Source organism: Anser anser (genome assembly GCF_964211835.1).
Source record: "Anser anser genome assembly, chromosome: 2".
NCBI classification, from domain to species: Eukaryota; Metazoa; Chordata; class Aves; order Anseriformes; family Anatidae; genus Anser; species Anser anser.
In genome coordinates, this window is record NC_139721.1 from 90273142 (window position 1) to 90296367 (window position 23226).

The 23226-nt window shown below is 42.0% G+C and overlaps 1 protein-coding gene and 1 long non-coding RNA gene across 2 annotated transcripts in view; one reads left to right on the plus strand and one right to left on the minus strand.

Annotated features, from left to right (window-relative positions):
• The window catches only part of LOC310895217, a 16823-nt gene extending 8894 nt beyond the window's left edge, over positions 1–7929 (minus strand). Inside the window, exon 1 of the long non-coding RNA XR_014580545.1 lies at positions 1841–7929. This is a non-coding gene — a long non-coding RNA (uncharacterized lncRNA). The remainder of the gene's footprint in view (positions 1–1840) is intronic.
• Positions 1–23135, plus strand: part of LY86 (lymphocyte antigen 86) — a 26583-nt gene extending 3448 nt beyond the window's left edge. Inside the window, exons 2-5 of the mRNA XM_083826176.1 lie at positions 11213–11299; positions 12423–12551; positions 19189–19241; positions 22377–23135. Of these exons, the coding sequence (XP_083682302.1) occupies positions 11213–11299; positions 12423–12551; positions 19189–19241; positions 22377–22472 (365 nt within the window). The 3' untranslated portion in view covers positions 22473–23135. The remainder of the gene's footprint in view (positions 1–11212; positions 11300–12422; positions 12552–19188; positions 19242–22376) is intronic.
• Positions 23136–23226: the final 91 nt, after the last annotated feature.

Here is a 23226-nt window from a genome sequence, read left to right on the forward strand (position 1 = left end):
ATTCTCAGCATCAAGTCCATAGCAAGAAACTCAGGCTGAGAGATGGGTGGTCTAGAAGTAAATAGACAGTACACTGCCTCCTCCACGTAACCGCAGGAGACATAACACCGAGACAGTCTATAAATAGCAAGACATTTCCCATCAGTGCCACTCTTCCTCCTAGGAAGAAGTGACAAAAACAAAGGAAGATCTCAAATGACCACAAATCACTTTAGAAACCTGTGCAGGGATCCTGAGATAAAAGCAACACAGGTTAACATCTCCAACTGAGAAAAGGGAACTGTAATTGGCAAGTCTATGCAGAGACGTGAAAAGAATCTGCTACACAAATGGCTGATTCCTATCCCTTTTAATTTCACAGTGATTTTTACAGCAACAATGCTTTTGATCTTTCCAGCTACATTTTAAAAGGCAATTCTGTGGGAAGGGAAAGGCAGCAAGGCAGCAGTAGCAGAGTGCCCTGAGCAGATTCCAATGGTATTTGATTGTCAGGCATCTAGCTGAAAGTGAAAAGTGCAATGCAGTCAGAAACTACAAAATGTAACTCTTCAATGCATCTACCAGCACCTGCCTCTAGACCATTCATGTAAGCTTGTGTCAATTAGCCATGAAAACATTCTTATGAGGTACTGTTCAAATGGGACCCTCTCCACAGGGTAAAGCAGGTGACTGCTACTATAGGTGCATGAAAAGCATTTTACAAGCATTTTTACAGCTTTTTCTTAAAATTTGAGTTGGGCCTCTGTCAAGAAATCAGTATTCCAGAATAGTTGTTTTTATTTCAGCCAGCATACCCAGACCAGTACTCCCAGTGATGAAAAAAGCTCTATGCGAAGGTTAGGACTTTGAAGAATTCAGAACTTCTGCTGCCTGAAAATGGAGATTTCTTGACAATGCAGAAGAGGCTACTATTAAGGTAGAAGGGTCCTAGAAAGGGTCTGGAGAACACTGACCATTAAGGACTTTGTTTCCTAAGCACAGGAGTAAATAACACAGAATTTCAGGGAGATCTGCAGGCCAGCCAAAGCTAAGTCTTGAAGGATATTCCCCAGGCTTTATAAAACACTGTTCAGAGCATATGGGATTTTTGACTATCAGGCAGAGACAAGCAGATTTCCCAAGTCACGTCTGACTTTGTTTTTTTCATCTGAAGCCACTAGCTGAAGTTTTGAGAGGAGGAGGAATCAATCACCATTCATTTCAAACTCCAGAACCTAAACAGAAAACTGACTGTACCCTGTCTTTACAATTTTATCTATCTTCAGATTTAAAAACAAACATGCAAACAAATAACAACACTTAGTGATATGGGCAACCATTTGCTATAATTAATGCCTTCTGCTAGACATAGCAGCAGCCTCTCTCGTCCCCTTCAGGGAATTATTTTTACATGCCAATGCCTCTTCATAAAGAGAGCAGTTAGACCGAACATGTGTTGTCCACTGAGCTCCATGACTGCTTGCATAGCTCTATGTCACACTTCAAGCAGGGTTATTTTTATGAAGATTTTTCCTGCCCTACATTGATAGAGTAAAAGAGAGCAGCACTGCCCACTTTGGTATGAGCTTGCACTGGATTGCATTTACTGGTAGAGGAAAATCTAATTTGTATTGTTTTTTAAACGTGTGAGCCCAGATTTGGATCTTGCCAGAAAAAGCCCCTTGAAGTCAACAGGGTTGTCCTGGTGCAGAATCTGCCCTGCTCAGATAAGCTGTTAACCCTCCTGTTAAACTCCACTTTGAGGGAACTTCTCAGTGTTGGTTTTTGTTTGTTTTGGGAAGGAGGGGGGTTGTTTGTTTGTTAGTTTTAAAAGTGGAAACTGATAGACTGGTTAGATTACATTATCCTGATGATTTGTCTGTCCGTGCTAATAGTTTCGGTCTTATTGGCGTCCCCCTCATGCACTCAGGCCCGTCACATCCTTTCTCCTACATACAGAGATCAAATACACTTTCTTTTAAAAATCCTTTTTTTCCTTATTTTCTTTTTCTAATAGACAACATAACACCCATCCTGCTAAATCAACAATACCAACTTTTAAGCAATCCTGCTAAATTGTCATTGTTGCAGCACTAATTTCACAGCTTATCCCTTTCTGCTTTCTACGTCAACCAAGGCTGCTGGTCCCTTCCTCCCTGGCCACAAGCACATACATCCTTTAGTTAAAGGATATCAGTAATCCAATAGCTTCAGCTGGCAAAGAAATGTCTGCAAAAACTCTCACCTCATGCATCTTCAGGGCAAATGTTCTGCTAGATGCTTGGTGAAAGAAGGTTCTTTTTCCACTATTCTTTGTTTTTTTGGCAGATAGATTGAGCCAGATGCTTCCCTTGGACTTATTTATTTATTTCCCTCAAGCAGTCTCCAGCAATTGCTTCTGCTTCTAAATTATTTAAAGCCACAAGACACCAACTCCCCTCTGATCTTTTGTTGCATAGATTGCTAATGGGCAAACAATCAAAGAACTTAAGAATTTCACTTGAAAACATTTTTTTTATTTGCTCTGTCCAAGCCGTCTTAGTGTCATAGCCTGGCTGCTGCACTCATCTGGTGTAGCTTACTTATTCCAGGGGGAAGGCCAGATGTTGACAGGCATATTTCTGGCACTGAATCCTAACAGACTGAAGCTACCATCAGAATCAAGGTAGCATGGATGTGAGTACACATGTAAATTTGCTTTAATTTTGCACATGTAAAACTTTTTAAAAAGTTTTGGTCCTTCCATGAACTGAAATTTCTGAGTCTGTTTCTTTCTCCGCTTCGTTAGAAAGGATTCAAACTTTCATTCCCTATGTGACCTTTTAGGTGGTTCTAACTTAATTTTACCTCATTTCAGAGAGAAAAGGGTATTTTGTAAGTTTTAAAATGTAAACAGTAAGGAGGAACAGGATACAATTTCACACCTCTGTGGTACTTCGGAAAAAAAAATAGGTTCAGCATCTAGACTTTGAACCATTTAGCAAAATCAATATTAATGCTTTCAATGAGACTAGTTGTGGAGAAAATTAACCTCAGCTGAACTTTTGCCACCTTGCTTTAAATTTTCCCATCTAATTTAGTTCTCAGATATTTCCTCATGGTGCCCATTTTTTTTCCCACCAAATCAATGAAGGTCCTGCATCATATACTGCAAAAGAAAGTTGTTTGTGACAGCCCATCCTGCTCATCTCCAGCTGCTAAATCTAAAATAACAGATACATTTTCCACCTATTGACTTTTGCCATGTCTTCGGTTGTTGTAGCCACTGAGTCACTAAGCTACCACAAGAAGAAGGGGTAACAGCCCACAAAGCAAGCCACAGGAAAATGTGCTCTCCTCTTTGGAAGCAAATAGGAGAGGCGCACCTAAAAAAAAAAATGTGCATTTCACTACAGTTAAAAATTACTGTGGGCAAAGCAGAACCACCATTTGCTACTGCATGCAGAATTTGAGTCTCTATGTTAACACAGCCTTGTTAGCAATGTGATAAAACTGAGATTAACTTCCTGGGTTATATAAAGTAGAAATTATCAAAAGGCATGTTCACTGCATCAAGTTAGGAACAAGAGTAAGCTCATAAGTGCTCCAGGGTAAAGCTTTCTGTGTGAGTGTATGAAGCATCGCTAGGCTTTCTGGGCATGGCCACATCATCTCATCTCATCTGTCATGAAGGCCCCAAAAAAAGCTCTGGACCCTACAATACCTACAGTTTACCAAAGAAAATAGGAGAGATGTAGGAGGTTTTGCCCAGAGAAGCTGTGGATGCCCCATCCCTGGAAGCATTTAGGGCCGGGCTGGATGGGACCTTGGACAGGTCTGGTGGGAGGTGTCTCTGCCCATGGCAGGGGGTTGGAACTGGATCATCCTTAAGGGCCCTTCCAACCCAAACCAGTCTGTGATTCGATGATCAGCTTCTTGCAGCAATTTAACATCCACCAGCAAAAATACCTAGAATAATCCAAGAAAAATGAAAATACACCTCAAAAATGCCAAAATTACTTCTGCATTATTGTGTTGGCGTCACTGCAGCAACTTCAAGGAAGCTTATGGCAAACTAACATTTGGAAGGAACAGTAACAACAAGGGACAAGATGCCCAAATACCCTGCAAAGAACCACCACATACCAAACTCCAAACCTCTGATCTGTCATAAATGCTGCTTTTAGACTCAGGAGAGCTGCCGCTTGCCAAAGCTAGGATCTTGAAAACTACCACAACTTAATTCAATGCACCAGTTTCCTCTTCACCTGAAGATGGATGACTCCTGTCAAACGATCCAGTGGTGATCGGGCAGGCGGGAACCCTGCTAGTTTCCTTAGCAGAGGGAGCATGCCATTCTAATTATAGCTTACTGCCACACTCCTGTGGTGGATTTCAACCCATCCCGGGAAAATGGGAACATTTAGTTCATTTATATGCTGCTGATTACTGTTCTGTATAATCAGCAGTGAAGCCTGTTATCCCAGAGCATGGCATGTGTCTAACAGCAGGGCAGTTGCTGGTAATGTTTGGTTCTATTTCTGACACAGGTCTGCAAGTCTGTTGTGAATCCTCAGTCCTAGAGGCAAGCCCTGATGCCCAGAGATCTGTCTCAAGCAGAACAATATAAAGACGATAAAGAAGCACGTGAAGAGAGAAGAGACAGATCTGATTAGGAATACAGGCAGTTATTGTATGCATCTTACTCATGCAGTGCATGGCATTTTCTTACCAACAGAACAGAAGAACAAAGACTTTCTCTCTAATACATTCCCTGCTGGGCCTAAATTAATGCAGCTTTTTTTTTTTTTTTTTTTTTTTTTTTTTTTTTTTGGTTAAACTGCTGTAGCTGAAGCCAGCCCTGCTTCCCTTTCTCTCTCAGGCTAACTAGGACAAATCAGGATTATCAAATACAAATGCAGATCTATATGTGCTGTCTCTCAAAGCCAGCATCTTTCAGTTTTGCCTTCTTAAACAGGCTTAGACAAAGCTTGTCATACCACTCAAAGCACAGCAACATCTCCCCACCCACACCTTTCCAAATATCACCACTGGCAAAAGCAAGGAAAGCCTTCATGAACCCTGAGACACTGGGCCTCCCCTCAAGCCCTTGCAAATAGCTTTAACAAGCCTGCTGTCAAGAAAGGCGGTTTGGGCAGGAAAAAGCAGGGAAATTTGAGTTAAGTTTTTGGCAGGGCTGATTTGTGCAAGGTAATGACACTCCTATCACCAGACGTAGCCCCAGGCTGCAGAGAGCCCCTCACCCACATTGCCTTTAGAGGCTTCCACCCAGCTCACCACCAGCTCTTTGGCTTGATACTGGGCACATCTCTTCCTCTCTTCGCCATCTGCCACACATCCTTGCTCATGGGCTGAGCCCTCCATCCCACATCTGGTCCTCACACCCCAAATGCTGTTACTATTGCAGTTATTGCCCCAGCAACACATTTGGAGGTTACCAGCCTTCTGAGATAGTTTCTGAACATCTGCAAATCTGGGCATCAGTTATACTCAGCAATGAGCTGTATTTGAATTAGTAAGAGACAAAGCCTTAGCCCTTTGTTGAAATTAGTTCATGAAATGCTGGAATTACCTGGCTTCAAAACGAGGGCCATAAAAACAGGCCAGTAATGCCTTTGCCTTAATCTAACAAAACTGTAATTGCTATTTGCATTACCAGTGTTCAGTACTCTTGAGAGAGGAGTGGAAATGATTTAAATATTGCATGAACATTTTTTAACCGTATTCTACATTTCTCTCTCTACTCTTCTAGGGGTTTTTAGCTTATAGATTGTACTGAGACTGATCTTCAGACTCCTCTCTACTGCCACATAGGTCTTAACAGAAAGGAAGCACAGTTACTGACTCTGTTAGTCACCTCCAAGAGCTTCAGGTTTAAGCAGACCTCAGAGACCACAAGTTGATAGAACTATTGGCAGTGGGGAATTCCCATGGTCTGTAGCCCTGGGATGTTAAGGATACATCAACTGTGATTTTCCCATTCCTTAACCTCCATGTTGCCTAATCATGTCAGAAACATACAGGAGATAAACCATACCATGTCTTCTGCAAAGGAAACCAGTGTGCCTGTCTGAACCAAGGAAAAGCCCAGGTTAATGCTTTGAAATGAAGCATTCTTATGATTAAGTAGCCACAACTGACATGATTCTCAAAATTTATTCTGCTCCGCACTGAACAGAGGGTCCCTCTGCTCTTCCCAGCCATGAATGAACATGGCTGCAGCATGCAGTGAAGGAAGACCTGAAGGGAAGTTCATTAAACTGAAGGTATTCAGGGAAATCTAGACATAAAACTAGAAATCTAATGCAGCTTGTGCTTCTTCCTCAGTACCTCGTGAGTAGATTCCACAGTGTCAAATATAACCTTGAGCATTTGGGTTAATTTATTTAAATAGACATTAAAGGGAAAATGTTGAGTGAATACAGAGTGAGATCCCAAACAGTTCCTCATTCTTTCCCTCCCTTTCATCACCTTGAATGTTGTAAGGACTAATGATTTAATTTTATTAAGAGCTTTGAAGGTGAGGAGTGTTGGGTAATTACTAAATGTTTCTTCCTTGTGCTCATTTCCAGCTCTTCTAGCATCAGTCTGTCCTTGTATGACCCTAACCAAGCCCAGCTATGTCATTCCACTCAATTGTACATCTTTTCTCCTAAAAGTGCAATTTCTAAAGGCCCAAAGCTTATTAATTTGGAGAGGCTTCTCACCCCTGCAAGAGTTACATATGTGCTCTCCTGCAAGCAAAGCTTGCATGCTTGCTGCTCTTGGTTCAGTCATGCCATTTATTTTCGTACTCATATGGGAACAGTGGGATTTAAGAGCAAGTTCAGATGAGAGTAAAGCCAGTAGAGGATAGCTAATAGGATGGTGGGGAGAGAGATAGAACAATAAGACAGGCTGTTCTAGAACAGCCCAACAAAATTCCTGTAACAGGTCCTTCCCATCCAACCATGCAATTTCTGTAATCCCCTGTTGGTGGTCTGCTAACAGGTCTGGTGCTGAAGGACACAGCTGTAGCAGGTTAAGACATTATCATTCCTAGCTGTCCACTTCATCTCCCTGATGGTGATCAACTCCCAGAGAACAGGAGGCTGAACAGACAAGTGGGGCACACGGGCAGCCCCAGCTCACAGCCCTCTGTCCTGGTGCACACCCGTGTTCAGCAGGAGGGTGAGCTGGTGGCCCTTCAGCTGCAGTAACTGAGGCATGAAAGCGTGTCCCTGTCTCTGTCAAAGGTACACTGCCTGCAGCCAGGAGGGTCATGCATATATACCACTGTAAATCTGTCTGAGCTAACTTACCTAGGACATGACCTTCTGCTAAGAACAGGAGTAGGAAAAGGAGTTCCTGAACTTTTCTTCCTATAACTTATCTGAGCTTCTAAGCAGTACTAATTGTGTCTGCTCAGTGATCTAGAAATGCCCAGCAAACTTCACCACTTCAAGCACCTCACAATATTAAGCCATAAAGGCTGAAATCGTGAACTATGGTACTACACTACAGGTTGTGCATGAGGAAAACCACATACCAAGCCAATATGGCAATCAATCTCCACCAGAGTATTTGGGAAAGAGTAAAACAGGAGGTGTGATACAGGGGTCAGCTGGCACTCCACCTTGTAACTGGTGATCAGATACATCCCATATTTACCTTCCACAAAGCAGGACTGTACTGCAGTGAGATAAAGCTGAAGGCCCAGCATTAGGCATGGCATTGAGTTCAAACAGCAGGCCTAAGAGATCTTAGAGTGCTTCAGATCCTCAGACTGTTTACAAAGGACAAAGACTCACATCTTTCTGAAGGCAGTTGCCTGAAAGGTTTAGAACTGTCTATAGAGAAACTTCAGTCAAAATCCTGTTCCTGGGCACCTTCATGATAGCTGAAAATGTTATAACCCAAGCCTTTCTCAGACAGATGTACAGAGAAACAAAAAATACAAAAAATATTCTCCCCCCCCCCCCCCCCCCAATAAGCAGATTTTTACTAATAAACCTCAACATGTTTGCAAAATTTCCAGCAACGTTTAAGTGTTGGTAACATATCAAAGCTGAACTGGAAAAGCAAAACTCCGCATTCAGTTGAAGAGTTTCTAGCTTTAATTATGGAAGAGGGAACAGATTGAAGGGAGTGGGTGGAGGGAAGTCTGGGAACATACAGTACTGTGCACTATGAAATGTTGCAGGGAAGTGGAAGGCTGAAGGGCAGCCCCATGTATTTTAGAGATTTAATGATAAATGTTATTGCTCTGCACATGTGAAAGACATAACTTGTATTTTTTCAGTCTAACCAGCTCACTTCAGATTGAGGCAACAAGGAAGAGTAAGAATTAAACCTCCGTAAGAGAGAGACAGTGACTCACAGTTGTGCAACAGAGAAATGGCAATGGCCTTGAGTTGCTTTTGTCACACGAGGGACTCCTCTACATTTGAAGAAAGGAGTAAGGCACACTACCTTAGTTCACAGCGCTCAGCTCAATCTACAAACATCTCTGCATATCAAGTAGTTAAAAAAAATAGTATTTCCTTTAATTTCCTTTTAGCAGCATCCTTTCTGCCTATGTTTTTTGTTTTGTTTTGTTTTCTTTTTGGAATCCAGACACCCTGGCACCATAGATTTAACAACAAAGCCATCCTTTCAATTGATTTCAGCAGAAGTCTGCCATGTACACAATAGTAACCAAGATGTTGGATTGCAAAGTCATCGCCTGAATTTCCACAGGGAGACGGTCAGAAAATTAATTGGAGTTTAATTCGCCAGTAGAAAAGTTTGTTTCACAGCAAAATAGTACCAACACAAAATCCGAGTGCTCTAATTCACAAATTTTGCTGGACTACCTCATGTGAGTGTTTTCACACACACTTCCTCACTGGGGATCAGGCAACATGTGCCTCAACACACCAGTGTCCCTCTGTGCTGCATCACTAGTGGTGGAATAGGGGACACCGTGGTTATGTTGCACCATGAAATACTTCACCTGGCAAAAAAGCTCAACTCATGAACTAAACTAAAACAGCTCTGAGGTGGAGTTCTTTATGAGAAATACATGTTTTCCAGGGAAGCTTTGTTTCATGAACATCTTCTTTGCATCCAAACAGTTATGGAAGATAAATTTTCAGCTAAAAAAAAAGCAAAAAAACTTCTAGCCTTAATACCATGATTTAATTTGTTGACTAAAGCACAGCCTCTTTCTCTTTGAAAAGAAAAGAGCATTGTATATGTTGCAGTGCCATCTTTGATCATGTTCCCCTCTGAAAATTACGGAACTGGAAATTTTGGTCGTTTGACAACGAGTACTGCTTGTAGGCAACAGTACCCAACTTGCTCAGGATCTGAACGGCTGCTTCCTGAAACTTATCCATGCACCACACACCAAAAACAGAAATGAGAGGGGCTATTGCAAAAGTCCAGAAGAAAGCGGAAACCAAGCCCTGAAAGGTGGCAGAGACCAGAGGGGAAGCAGGCATAACAGTCCTGGAAAAAAAAAAAAGAGAAGTTTGACACTCTTTCCATCTGGAGCAGGAAACTGCTCTCCTACCTGATTGCGACAACTTCTGAAGCTGCAATAACAAAGCAAAAACTGACAGGAACATGGAAAAAGAGGAATGACCCCCTTCTGACCCATGTCACACTTGAGTAGCCGATGAACACTCGCCTGTCCCAAGCAGGTCATGTAACTACAGAGACTGGTTTAGTGGTGTGGAAGGAAAAATACAGCATAGGGATACAGAGCTGTGGGAAATTACTGTGACTTTTACCTCCTTTTACCTATAACAAATAGTTATTTTAAATTGTCATAAGTTAGGACCTGGGAGATCCTTTTGGACCGCACTGACAATCCACATGCTGCAGATTCTGGCTTGAAGATGCCAGGTCCTCCCAGCATTTTCATTCTTTTCACGCTCCCCTAATAGACAAACAGGCTTTGGTCACCCAGGCTGGTTCCCTGTCAGCTGCTACAGCTGTGGAGCACTGCTGCAAAAATAGGGTCAGACTAGGAGCAAAAAGATGACAGACACATTAGCTCAGACTCACAGAAGTCACTCATGACTCAAGTGTCACCACAGCATCAAAGTAAAATTCTCCCAACCCATAATTTTCCATTCAGTAAGATGATCACCTCAAAGCACAAGCAATAATAAGTTAGAATTCAATTCTCAAGTCTATAATTTGTCACCAACAGCTCTGTGTAGACCGTAGAGCCTACAGCTGCTTCTGTGTGTGCTGCAGTTGTGCCTGGGTCCACCCTCACTGCTTCTTGGTTTTCCACAGAAGAGGGAGTCAGATGCATGGGCAAGGCCATGAAGCCACCATGAGGGCCAAGTATGCCTTGAGGCTCTTGTACAGCATACATCCATGGGTTAGATGACATTCAGCCAAACTGGCCACATCTTCCACCTCCAGCCACAGCTCTGGAAACCTCTTGCATGTGCCGATCGTTGCAGCCGTGCCAGCAGCAACTGAGCTGTCCGTTGTTGCTGCTGGCTGTCACCAGAAAGTGACACATTGGCAAGCCTTCAGGCATAGCGCATAGCCTGGGGAAGGAAGGAAGAAGGTGGAAGCAGGGGGAAAACAGTTGTGTTTGTTCAAGAGTTTTGGAGTCTCGTGCTGAGGAAAGGGCACCATGGAAAGTAGCAAGAAACACATCCATGTCGGTCAGCAGCTTTAGGGCTCCTTCTGCCCCCAGCTCTTCTAAGGTCTCCAAGAGAAGAAACAGGTTAGAAATATCACACAGTAATGGACCCAGCATGAACCACTGCAGGATCTCAGCAACACAATTTTGCTTTCATCTTTGGACTTTCTAATCAACTTCAGGATTCAGGTTCCCAGACAATCACCAAGCGATCTTGTGATACAAATTCATTAAAAAACAGTCATCGTAATTAATTTTTTATTTGTGCTGAGGAAGGAATGGTGACACACAGAACCTGAGAAGAACAGCAGTGCTAGGACTTCAGTGTCAAATGAGTACAGACAACCCACCTCCATGGGGAATTTGCTTTCCCTGAACTTGGTTAAATTTTCCATCCAGCAGGTTGTAGCCCCATGTAGGCTATCATCAGAACGTGTTTCAGATTGAAGTGGGAGGAAGGACAGACAGAAGTAGCTAGTAAACATGGCATGTAGGAGCTTTGAGCCCATCTTGGAACATTTCTAGGAAATCTGTAATGTTTTTTTAAAAGCACTTCTGTAGTTTTACTGCTCTTGTTACCCATTGCTTTCTATTTCCTGACAGATCCCCAGCAAGACTTTGCTTTCAGCATTGACCGTTGTTCTGATGTTGCAACCCACACCTTTAACATCAGAGCTGCCATGGTCCTAAGTAAGTGAATCGCTATTTCCTTGTGCCAAAAGCAGATAATTCACGTGTAAGTGCTGATATTAAGTAAGCAAGGGTGATAACCTCTGATAAAATAAAAATGGTCTTCATTTCTGAGAAGTTTCAAAACCTGCTTGAGGCTAGAGAAATGGCAGTTCTGTTACCAGCTCTGCCTCAGACAGTGTATTCAGCCCTCAGCCCCTATCCCTCTCCTACCCTTCGTCTGTACATATGAACAGCCAAGGTGGCGGCTGGATCTAGAGCTTGTCTTCACAGAGGATTCATCTGGGGAACGTCTTGCTGAATGAGATGGCTACAGCACCCACAATCTCGTGTCAGCATCAGCAGCGCTTCCCAAATTGCCAAGGCTGACCCTTGCACCTTCTTGCAACCCTGTTGGCCCCAAGTTCACCTTGAACCTCTACTACTACAACAAATATGAGACTGTGCTGCTGTATACTCGTGGTCTGAACATGAGTTTGTGTGCCAAGCATCTTTTAACACTTAGGAATGCTTCCTTACATGCAAAGGTCATCCTCCTAATGGATGTGCTGCCCTTTTCCCTGAGGAGCACCTGTTATCAGATGGCTGCAAAGTTACACAAGCCTGCACACCATATTATAGGCATTTGCAAATACCTTTCCACCAACTCAGATTACAGGGCCTCCCTCTAGATGCACGCCAAAAATGCCCAAACAGTCAACCTCCTAGCACTACTTATCTGCCATGCTGGTCCCTGACACAGGGCAACCATCCCAAGCCAGACATTTGGCCACGGGCTGCTCCAAGGGGCACACTGGACATGGCCACACTGCTAGGGACAGAAGGGAAGAAAGAGTTTAGGTGTATGGACACAAGCTTTCCTATGCCACTTGGTCTCAGGATCAGAGAATGGTCATGGGCATAATTTACAATAAAAATGTAAGCTATGCCCCTTGTTATATCTACCTCAAGAGACTTGGAGACCTGTTCCTGAAACATGTATTTCTAAGTATCAGGAATCCTCAGTGAAGGGAAAATGTTTAATGGTTTAAAAGCTGGAGGGGAGGATGGGGTGAATGGAAAATAAATTAAAGCTGTTTACTCTTGCACTTTTTCTGAACACTCTGTCCTTCTTTCTGTGTAGGACACAGCATTAAGGAACTGTACGTCAAGGTTGATCTGATCATAGGTGGGAAGACCGTTCTGAGCTACTCAGACACACTTTGCGAGCCTGGTCATTCTAAGCTTATTTTCTGTGGAAAGAAGAAAGGAGGTAATTTAGGTAGCACTCTGAAATGTTTGATGGCTACTGAATACTCCAAGCAGGATGCACCCGCTGTGCTGCTGAACGCACCAATACATTGTAATGTTCTGTTTACATCAACAGCATGTTAATGGATGACAGAAACACAGTAGGACAGAGATGTTTTAATTTTAGAGCCTGCCTTTCCTTAACCTGTTTGCTTGCTTTTCTTTTAATCACAGAATATTGCGCACACATGGGATTTCACATCCATAAAAAATAAGTTTAGTAATGAGACCCCATCCAACTGCAGAGAGGTTCATAAGCCCTATTTATAGCCACATGGTTGTCATGTGAGCAAAAAGTACTACAGAACTAGCCTTTATTTTTGTCAGAGGAAGGGTTCAGCAAACAAACAAGGCATTCTGAACACATTCTTTACTATTAAGCAAATAACACATCCTGTCCTTAAAGGCAGTTCCTAACACACTTTAAGGACTATGCTTGAATAAGGATCTTTGGATCAAGATAGTATTTGATACCATCTCTGCTTTGTACCTTGTTTCTGCCTACTGTGTGACTATGCTGCGGTCAGATGAATACAGTTCATGCCAGTCAAGCTGCCAGCCAGCAGCTGCCAGCCTCACACTAGTTGGTTTACAGTGGCATTAGCTGGCCCCAGAAAGCAGGCATCTTTGTTCTCAGGTGAGCCTGTGCACCTCAAGGTCCTTCTGCAATGACCCAGGCCAGGTAGTGCAAAGCTAGCCACAATATGTCCAGAAAGAGCTATGGTCATGCCTCTGGACTGTAAAATTCACGTATCTTAAACAGTCATTTTGAAATCCCTCTTACATCGTGATCGTCCTTTAAGTTGATTTTAAAACAAAGAGGTGGAACTGAAGTGAAGTCTGCCACAGAGCTCTTAGAGAATCAGTTAGTTTCAGGAGCTCCACTTTCCTTCCATTCACTTACATCTCCATCATGATAATGCTGCAACAATTCATGTGCAAGGGCTATGAGTCTGACAATCAAGCACAACACTATTGCTATGACTGCCCCTGGAAAATTACTAAAACATTTCACGCAGCATAGAAATATCACGAAGAATAATAGAGAAATGCTGCATGAGCAACCAATTATGTAAATCCTGTAAGCCAGATAGACACACACACACACACAAAAAAAATAATAAAAAAAATTTATAGGTTTCTTCAATTGTGTATTGAATTATAAGAAAAAAATAACCACCCCAGACCTCATGAAAAACTACCTTGTTTTCGTGAAGTACTTATTAACATCCTTTAGAGAACACATTAAGAAGTGGAGCCAGTCCTGAGTAGAGCACAAACTGCCCTTCACACGTTAAGCTACAAAGCCAAAACCTCCTGGGGTTTCCAATTCCCTTAATCTTAGACTGACAGGTGATTGTTTCTACTAATTGAAGCACACAGTGATATAAAGCCATAGTTGATTGTTGAAATAATATTATGTATCTTTGTTTAGAAGCATCCCTAAGTTGATGTGAGGACCTCTGCACTTCTATCTTGTTCAGTAGCTATTTCTATTTAGTAATTAAATCACAGTGGGAAAGAAGTGAACTTTCTCAGACTAAGGTTCAAACTGAAAGCGTGGTATTTCTTAATTAGTTGACATTTGATTCTAACCCATGTTTTAGAAAGTGAGCTCAATACCTGTCTGAGGCAATTCAGCACAACCATATTTTGACCATATTAGTACAACTGTAAGTCTGATCACAAAAGAAAATATTGTGAATGGTCAAGTATGCAGCCTAGCAAAAGTGAAGGTTAGATGACTCTTACAATGGAAGCTTTTCATGTAGAGCCCTGTTTCCATGTTGTATGGACAGCATTTCCAACAGTAGTCAAATCTGACATGAGCTTAGAGTTGTACACACAATGTGCTTGCCCACCACAAGAAGGACAAAAATTACCTCTGCCTCCCTCTTCCAAAGTGACAAGTAATGTAAAATAACAGCTCTACTGAAGATTTTGTTGGTCCACTGGTGTGGACAAGCAGAGAGGAAGTTACAAAGACGAGAGATGTGTAAGAGATGGATTTGGCAAAGTTTTGGATGTTGCCTCCACCCCCAGTATAATAATTATATATCATACACACAATATATAATACCTAATATGGCTGCAGGTTTCATGTTCATCATAATCATAGTATTTACTATTTATGTTAACAAACCTCACATCTGGCACAGCTCACTGGGAATCCCAAATAGGACTGAAGGTTTTTGTTTGAGTTTTATCCCTGTTGAGAAGTTGCAAGCTCAAAGGTTGCAAGGAAATAGGCCATTGTTCACTTAAGAACAGCAAAAACAAAACAAAAAAAAACTGCTAAATTCTTTGTGGTATAACACGAGCTCAGCTCTTCCTCTATTTTAATAGAAAGTGGTAATTCTCCACTTCCTCTAAAGAAAATAGTTACATAAGATTTAACAGATTTCTCAATGCAATCACTAAAATCAGAGAGAGAGACCTAGCATGGTAATATTTAGCAGCGTGCCAACCACAACTTGCAGGCTTCAACAAAACTTCCTGGTGAAAGATGCTAGCATACTCTGCAAGTTTGCAAGTTTTATTTCAGCCCCAACTGAAGAAAGCACCAGAGAGCTGGCACAATTCCTTGTGCGCACTCTCAAAACAATACAAAAACACCCCTGACTTTAGACCTCCACTCTATGCATTATTGCTTCTTTTGCTAGGTTTTACAGTGAGCATGTTTCTAAAAAAGTATTTGTGAATAGAGAACAAGGCATAAATTACAGAACTGGGTATCACTTTGGGAGTTTAGATACATTTTTCCGAGAAAGCAGCTACACCACAAAGCTAGGTCTTGTACTGATATACGATGCCATCTTGCTTAGCCCCTTCATATCACTTTTTCCTCCCCAGTAAAGAGAGTGGATATTTCTCATCCAGCTATGTATTTATATACATTTTTCTCACTCAACTGTATATCTATAGCTGGCAGTTATTCAGATCATTCCTGCATCCCTAAAACTCACAAAAGTTTTGTGTCAATTGCATGGATGCAAGATCGTGTCCTAGAAGAACTCCAACATGGAGCATTTAAGTTCTAAAACATAGAAAAAGAAGAGGTGGGTGCAGATGTACAGGGCCTTTATATAGTACAAGAGTGTGAGAATGTTTAAGATTTTCAGTGCAAGGAAGATTTGAGAAAGAGAAGTGAGAATTTCATTATAGGTGTTTTGTCAGGAATGAGAAGCATCTTCATGGTAAATGGTAACTAGTAAGTTGAAGTAATTCTCAGGAAGTTCTTACACATTTGAAAGCTCTGCGTCAGACTAGAAGCTACCAGAGGCCTGTTCATTGACAAGGAAAAGGACTAAGTTACTTTTGGTAGAAATAGTAGAGGAAAGCTGATACAAATACAGTAATATCACCCTGAATCAATAGTGCATTAGAAATGTTTTCCAGGATGCTCTACAGAAATCACATTCAGTTAAGTCTTTAAGGAGAAGAGCTGAACATGGAAGGTAGGCTAAAAGCACATCACTGATGACAGCACACATTATAGGTGCTATAACTTACCGGACTAATAATAACATAGGGGACTTTTAATTAGGAAAAATGTAGTCATGATTTATGCTGTTCCCAATAATGTAAATATACAGTCATGCATTTATGCAACTACAAAAGCATCTGGGCTTGCTCTATGAAGACCACAGAATTCTTTCAATGAGCTCGGCTCAGTGTTTGTGACAGTTACCACCACTGAAACAGATGTGTTCATCCTCTTTCAATGTAGGAATGCAAAAGTGTATATGAGTATACGAAGGACGCTGTGATAAACTACAGCTCTTAAAGCCTTGCAGAATGTTTACACTTCTGGAACTGTAGCAGAAATCTCCATGTGAGAGGAACACTGAATGTGCTGTGAGAAGCCTGATCCAGACAATGTGGGCACCAAGAAGATTGCTATAGTCAGAAATGAGTATGAACAATAAAATTCACAGATCTACAGTTCTATATTATTTCACAGCAGGCCTCAACTAGATGAAAAGTAAAGCTGATTTTGCTTTCCTATCAGAATATACATTCAAAGCAGCACAGTCCTTTTCCACAGTTACCGAAGCAAGGAGGGTCACAGGAGCTTTCTAGAGGCCTGATTACAGAACCACACAATGGTTGGTGCTGGAACGGACCTATGGAGATCATCTAGTCTGATCCCCCTGCTCAAGCAGGTTGCCCATGACCACGTCCGGATAGCTTTAGAATATCCCACAGGATGGAGACTCCGCAACCTCTCTGGGCAGCCTGTGCCAGAGGTCAGTCACTCTCACAGCATGGAAGTGCTTCTTGATGTTCAGACAGCACCTCCTGTGTTTCAGGTTGTGCCCATTGCCTCTTGTCCTGTCACTGGACACCACTGGAAAGAACCTGGCTCCCTCCCATGTTTGTTACCAAACAAATGCAGAGCTACCACAAGTCAGAGCAATCAAAGAAAACAGGGAGAGGTGAGGCAGAGCCCTAAGTCTGCCTTCATCTAACTGATGTAATCATTACTTTGTCATAGCAAAGAGGGATAAAATGGCTTCCACCTGTAGTGAAGGAGAAATCAGCATTGCCATCCTTTCAGAAAGAAATATATGGCCTGATGATCCTATTTCATTTTGAAATATAAGTTTTGCAGAGCTTGGATACCGTTTCTCTACGTTTAGAATCTGGACATCTTTCCAACAGCCTAGGTGAGACACTAAAGAGCTACATGACCCAAGATGAGTTTCCATATCCCAGAGGAAAAGGATTTCAGGGAAAGGCAATTGTTCACAGCCCAGTTTACTCTCTGTCCTCCTCTGCTGTCATCCAAGATGTGCTAGATTCAGAGATGACTGAAGGAGGGACAGACAAGGCCCATTTTAGGCCCTCTACTGAAAGCAAGTACATACAAACCACAAGCCATACCAATGCAGGGTTCGCACCACTCTGGGGGTGCAGCTCACAACATGCCTTAGCTCACATCCACACACGTACATCCCAAGTCCCAAGAGAGTCACTCATCACATAAGTCGTGCAGTAAGCAATGCCTTTAACTCCTATTTAGGCTCCAGTAAGTTGTGAACTGAGAAGTGGGCTGTGCAGTATTTTTAAGATTCTTGAGTCACCACTCTCTGCTGCGGAGATGTGTCAGACTCCAGGGCTTTCTTCATGCACAGAAGCAAGCAGTGATGGCAACTGCTCTTTGAAAAAAAGACTTCTTGGTGTCCAGGTGAGGTGGCCAGGGAAGCAGAGGGGAAGGAAAACAGTCTGAGTGCTATAATACAGTTGATCAGTTTGGGAGTGAGAAGCCAGAATGTACTGTTTCTATTCAGTTTTGGTATTATTTTTTTCAGGGAGACAGTGGGAAGTCCTGCTTCTTTCTCCACCTCCCAGAATCATCAGGGCATTACATTTAACAAACTTCTCATTAATACACAGCTGTGGGACATTGGTGATGTCTCAGGTTTCTGTTACTCATTTCCTAGTGCATATTATAGTTACGATTCTTTCATTTAAGTTTGTTAAATGAAGGCATTGACTAATATTTCATGATGTGTGGGGAAGACATTCTGTACACTTGTTTCCATTTCAGATACCTATTGCATGGTGGGATGGACCATATGACAATCATGTGACAAATCTTTTGTCCACCCTTTAACAAGGAACAGTTAAAGCAACGCAGAGATACCAGACTAAAACAACTCTCTGGGACTGACAAGCACCAAAATGCCAGCACATGCTCAAACATGATGAAACACTTACTCCTCTGTCACTGTCAAAGTAAAGAATATTTCATGACACCTACAAAAGAGAATCCTTAAACAGTTCTTAGTTTTCCATGACTTCTGTAGGGCAAGTTGTGCAAGAAATTCTGTACCAAAACATCTACGAATTTTATTTTCAGTCAAGTCTACACAGTTTGGCCCAGTAAGCTATGAAAAAGTAGGAGGAACTGCAGAACAGCTTGTGAATTCTGTCCATTAATGCTAAAGTTGCCCTTTCTTCCACAGTGAAGAGCAAGCATGTCTTGCAATTAAGGGGATGGAGATTGGAAGGTGCAACTCCTGGGCTCCATTCCAGTCACCGACACAACTCACGATGGCTTTAGCACATCATGTAACTTCTTGGTGAATGCTCTCTCAGTGAGACAGACATGTTCTTATTACTTTAAGGTCATGTTCAGCAAGCAGTCAGAACTCTACACCTACAGAAACACTCAGCTCAGATTACCATTCTGCTAATTCTAAGCAAAAAGTATAGCTCAACTGTTGAATCCCCAGGTGTTTAACAGATCATGCTAAAGGACTCATGTCTAGCAATTTCCTGCTCCCCTCTCATTTCCCCATTTGCAGGATGCATGCTGACATACGGACACCCACCTGGTTGTGCAAAGCCAGGGCCCCCCTCCTCTATCTTCTTGAGCCCAGGCTCTGCTTTCCCCATAAGGCAGTACACGTCCTGACATTTCTTTCAAGAGGGTTGTTGCAAGACTGTGTATTGAGCACTTTGCAGTTCTGTAACACTTGTCACTGGAGCATTTTGAAGTGCTATTACAAAAAAAAAAAAAGCGTCTATCAGCTGCTTGTTTCCTTCACGTGCTGTGTGGTATCTAACCACCCATCATTTTTGCTTTTCAGAACACCTCTACTATGAGGGACCTGTCACACTGGGGATCAAAGAAATCCCACAGGTAAGATTGCCACAGCTGTGCTCTGAAGCAGAAGGGCTTTCTGGACGAGGTGTAGTCCTCTGTCCATAAGCAACAACAGCAGCATATTCCAAGCTTCCCCAGCTGGCACACTGCATCATGGATAATCTTTTGCAACATGAAATTAAGGGGCTTTGTTTAAAAAGCAACAAAGACACCATTATCCAGAGACAGACAGGCTTTCTTCAAATAGCAGATCCCTTCTACCAGCACTAACTCACACACAGTTCTTTAGTAGATGCAGCTTCAAGTGACTCCTGAGAGACCAAAGCTGCAGTTCAACTCACTCCTTAGTGGGCTGAATAATTTGGAGAGTCTCATTCATCCTCACAGACTATAAAGGCAATTTGGATAACTATTGCAACTGCATGCATTTCACTGTACATATATAGTTTGAGGTAGAGACAGATTTCTTCTAAGTTGCAAATAAAAGTACAAGTTATGATACCAAGAACACTTTAAGGTTCCACAAGGCCAGAGAATAAGAGATGAAATTCTTAGAAGGGTGAGAAAGCAGGCAGTGCCTACGCATTGCTCTTACTGAGTTACTTGGTTGTCCATTATAGATGCTCTTTACAAGCAGTCTTCTTCACACTCAGCTAGGTCTCCTTCCTAAACCTCAACCAAATCACATTACAAAGCTAGATAGGTTTTAAATGCTGAAAGTAACGTGGTCTGCCGTAACCAGGCACAACTTGAAGCTATATTTTATGGGTCAATAACAAATGATTTCTAGCCAGATACCTGAAAAAACTGGATTGAAGGGGAGAAGGTAAGATCGGGATTGTCAAGAGATCTGTTTGATTACATGGGGAAGAAGGGGCCACAGTCATCACTGTGAAAGCATGCAGTTCAAGTGGACAGTAAAACACCCCTTAGATTTACTGGCACAGAGAAGTACACCAGCTCTCAGTTCTTCAACAGGTGACATAAAAACTTATGCCTCAGCCTCAAAACTGAGGATCTGTGGCCTAATCAGCACTGGATTGCAGCACTGGATTGGTCCAGGCACAAGAAAAGACAACAGGATCAGAACAGGGACAGAGAACAAGGACACAAGTCCTGGAGAGCTAAGCTTGCCAGGTCCTGCACAGGTTAGAAGGATAGCTGGGTTTGGGGAGACCAAGCCTCCATAACAGCAGCTAACATCTCAGCCTTCCTCCGTTGATAGCAGCAACCACAACAAGAAACCTTCACTTTCCAGGCTCTCCTACAGGGAGCTGGGCTCCCTTACGCAGGCTGTTATCCCTGTTATCCCATTCTTACAAGTCTGCTTCCCTAAATGCCATGCCTAGAGATACCATGTCAAGTAATGCCTAACGTGTGTTCCCCCCATCACCACACAGAGGAATACCCAAGCTTGTATCACTCAGCATCCTGCTCCAAGAGCAGCTTTGCTAACATACAGATGACATTTCTGTAGTAAAGGCTCTAAAGAAACTGAGACACAGGTCTCCAGACAAGGAGAAAGCCTTGGAAACATCCACGCAGAGCAGCAGAACTCCAATTATGGGCAAATTAGCTGAATTTGGAGCCAGAAACATTAAGACTGTTCACTATCTTGTTTTAATAACAATTTTTACCCATGAGGAAATTATTATTCTGGAGAATGAAAAAAATCTAGTCACCAATGAGCAATGGAAATGAGTTATTAAAAACTCACTTCCATGAATAAAACTATAAACTTCTGGAGAATTAACATGCTTGTGAGAAAGGGAATAGGAAGCCTTCACTGTTAATTAATTGATCAGGCAAATAATGCCATTCTTCCATGCAGCAATCAGCTTCTGCTCATTACAGAGAAGTCTCATCTGACCAACCCAAGGGACATTTAGACAATCTGTATGAAGATTACAACAAGGCTATATTCTCATGAGCATGTTGTCATTGGGCCTCTCTTTAAATTTGGATGTTACACTTAGCTTGATACTCTCTGTGAGGAAAGAGGGCAGATATTGCCTTTGAAATCCCATGGTAAAAGGAGAATGGCAAGAAGCACAATTAATTCTAGCTGTACCTCCTCCTGCTTCACAACCAGAAAAGTCCTGAGCAGGGCAAGGACTATGGTTCAAGACCAGGAGGCCACTGATGCCAAGTTCTCCACTTCTCCTGGTTTGCCTACCCCAGGTTTTGCTCCCTTACAAACTCCAGAGAAAACAGAAATGCCACAATGCTAACAACCCAGAGTCACAGAACAGTTGAGGTTGGAAGGGACCTCTGGACATCATATCTCAGGCTGATCCCCTGCTCAAGCAGGGTCACCTAAAGCACATTGCACAGGATCACATCCAGGTGGGTTTTGAATATCTCCAGAGAAGGAGACTCCACACACTCTCCATACAACCTGTCCCAGTGCTCTGCCACACTCACAGTAAAGAAGTTTTTTTTCAAGAGGATTAAATTTCATTCACCTCTTCTGAATCTCTTAGGTGAGCCTTGACACCTCCCTGCCCTCTGCTTCTCCTTCTCCAGACACCTGGAGAGCGCAGTTATGACCAACACAAAAAAGCCATGGCACCTTTAAGGTTGAGATTTTTGCCCTTCAACAATACAAGTTCTGTCCCTAAAAAGAAGATACTAGTGTTTAACTGCACAATTTGAAGTTAAACTACCACTTGTTTTACTGTATAGGAGTTCATCACAGATTGACTCATCTATATGCACATCCCCAAGATGCCATCTTTTATAGAAATTCATATGCATAAATAACAGTGTACATGGTGAACAAGATCCAAGAAAGAAGGGCCAGACAGACAACTGAGCACCTCTTCCCCTTCCAGTTACTAAACAGCACAGGCCATACTGTGCTTGCTCACAAGAAACATGAGAAGCAATACAGATTTGAAAGGAATTTTTATACATCAAAATATTTTGTTCCCCCCATTGTTTTAATTTTGAACTTATGCTGTCAGCATTGATATTTCTGATGAGCATATTTTGGCAGAAAATATGGGCAACTCCTTTACCAGCTCTGAAACATTTGGACAGGAGAGGTTTCAGAGGAACTTGATGGGAAACGTACTATTTTGTTTCTAGGAAGAGGACTCGCTCATAGAAACTGAAGCAATTATTTACTACTTATGGACTAATCTCTTGCTTTGTGTTTGTTTCATACAGGGAGAGTACACTATTTCAGCAAGGCTGATTAATGAAGATCATGTCACTGTTGCTTGTGCTGATTTTACTGTGAAAAATTATTTAGATTATTATTAGCAACTAAAATAATGTACCCAGACCAATTTCATTAAAGCTACAGATTACCAAAACTATTCAAGCCAATTGAATTGCTTGCATGCTGCAATGATTCTGAAGGAAATAATTCCCATATGGTGGTTCTGATGCTGTTCCTCTTTATAATTCACTGTTTTCAAGAAGTCAGTAGACCCTCTAGTGGTAATTTTATCTCTAAATGCACACTGTAGCCCACTTTTTGCTTTTAATACAAACAGCTGCAAATAGAAAGTACATGGTACCAACATTCTCATCTCAGGATGAAAATACGATGAGGCAGAATAGGCAAGAGCCAAAACAGTTTTTGCACTAAGCTATGGAGGTATCCATTTCTAACACAGGCTAAAGAAGATTTTCATATGTATTATCTAGTTACATCCCTCAATGCTTTCAATCTTCCCTGAGGCCTGTCTGGAGCCTCTGGTTGTATAGATTTTGTTATAACTATGGAACAAAAACATGATGAACATGCCTCTTTTCAGCACTCCACGGCCAGTCACAGTATTGATATTACTTCTGGCTTCAGGACTCTACCTGAATTTGTTTGTTCATTAATGTTTTTGTGATATGCAAATTGTTCTATTTCTAATCTATGTGCTTGTCTTGCTTCTTGATGAATTTGTAATAAAAGAAATTTTTTCCTCATGATTCTGATATCATTCTGAAACTTAAAAGGGAAAAAAGTACACAAACTTGGGAGGGAAAGAGCAACCAAGGGGGAACATTGAAGGAAATA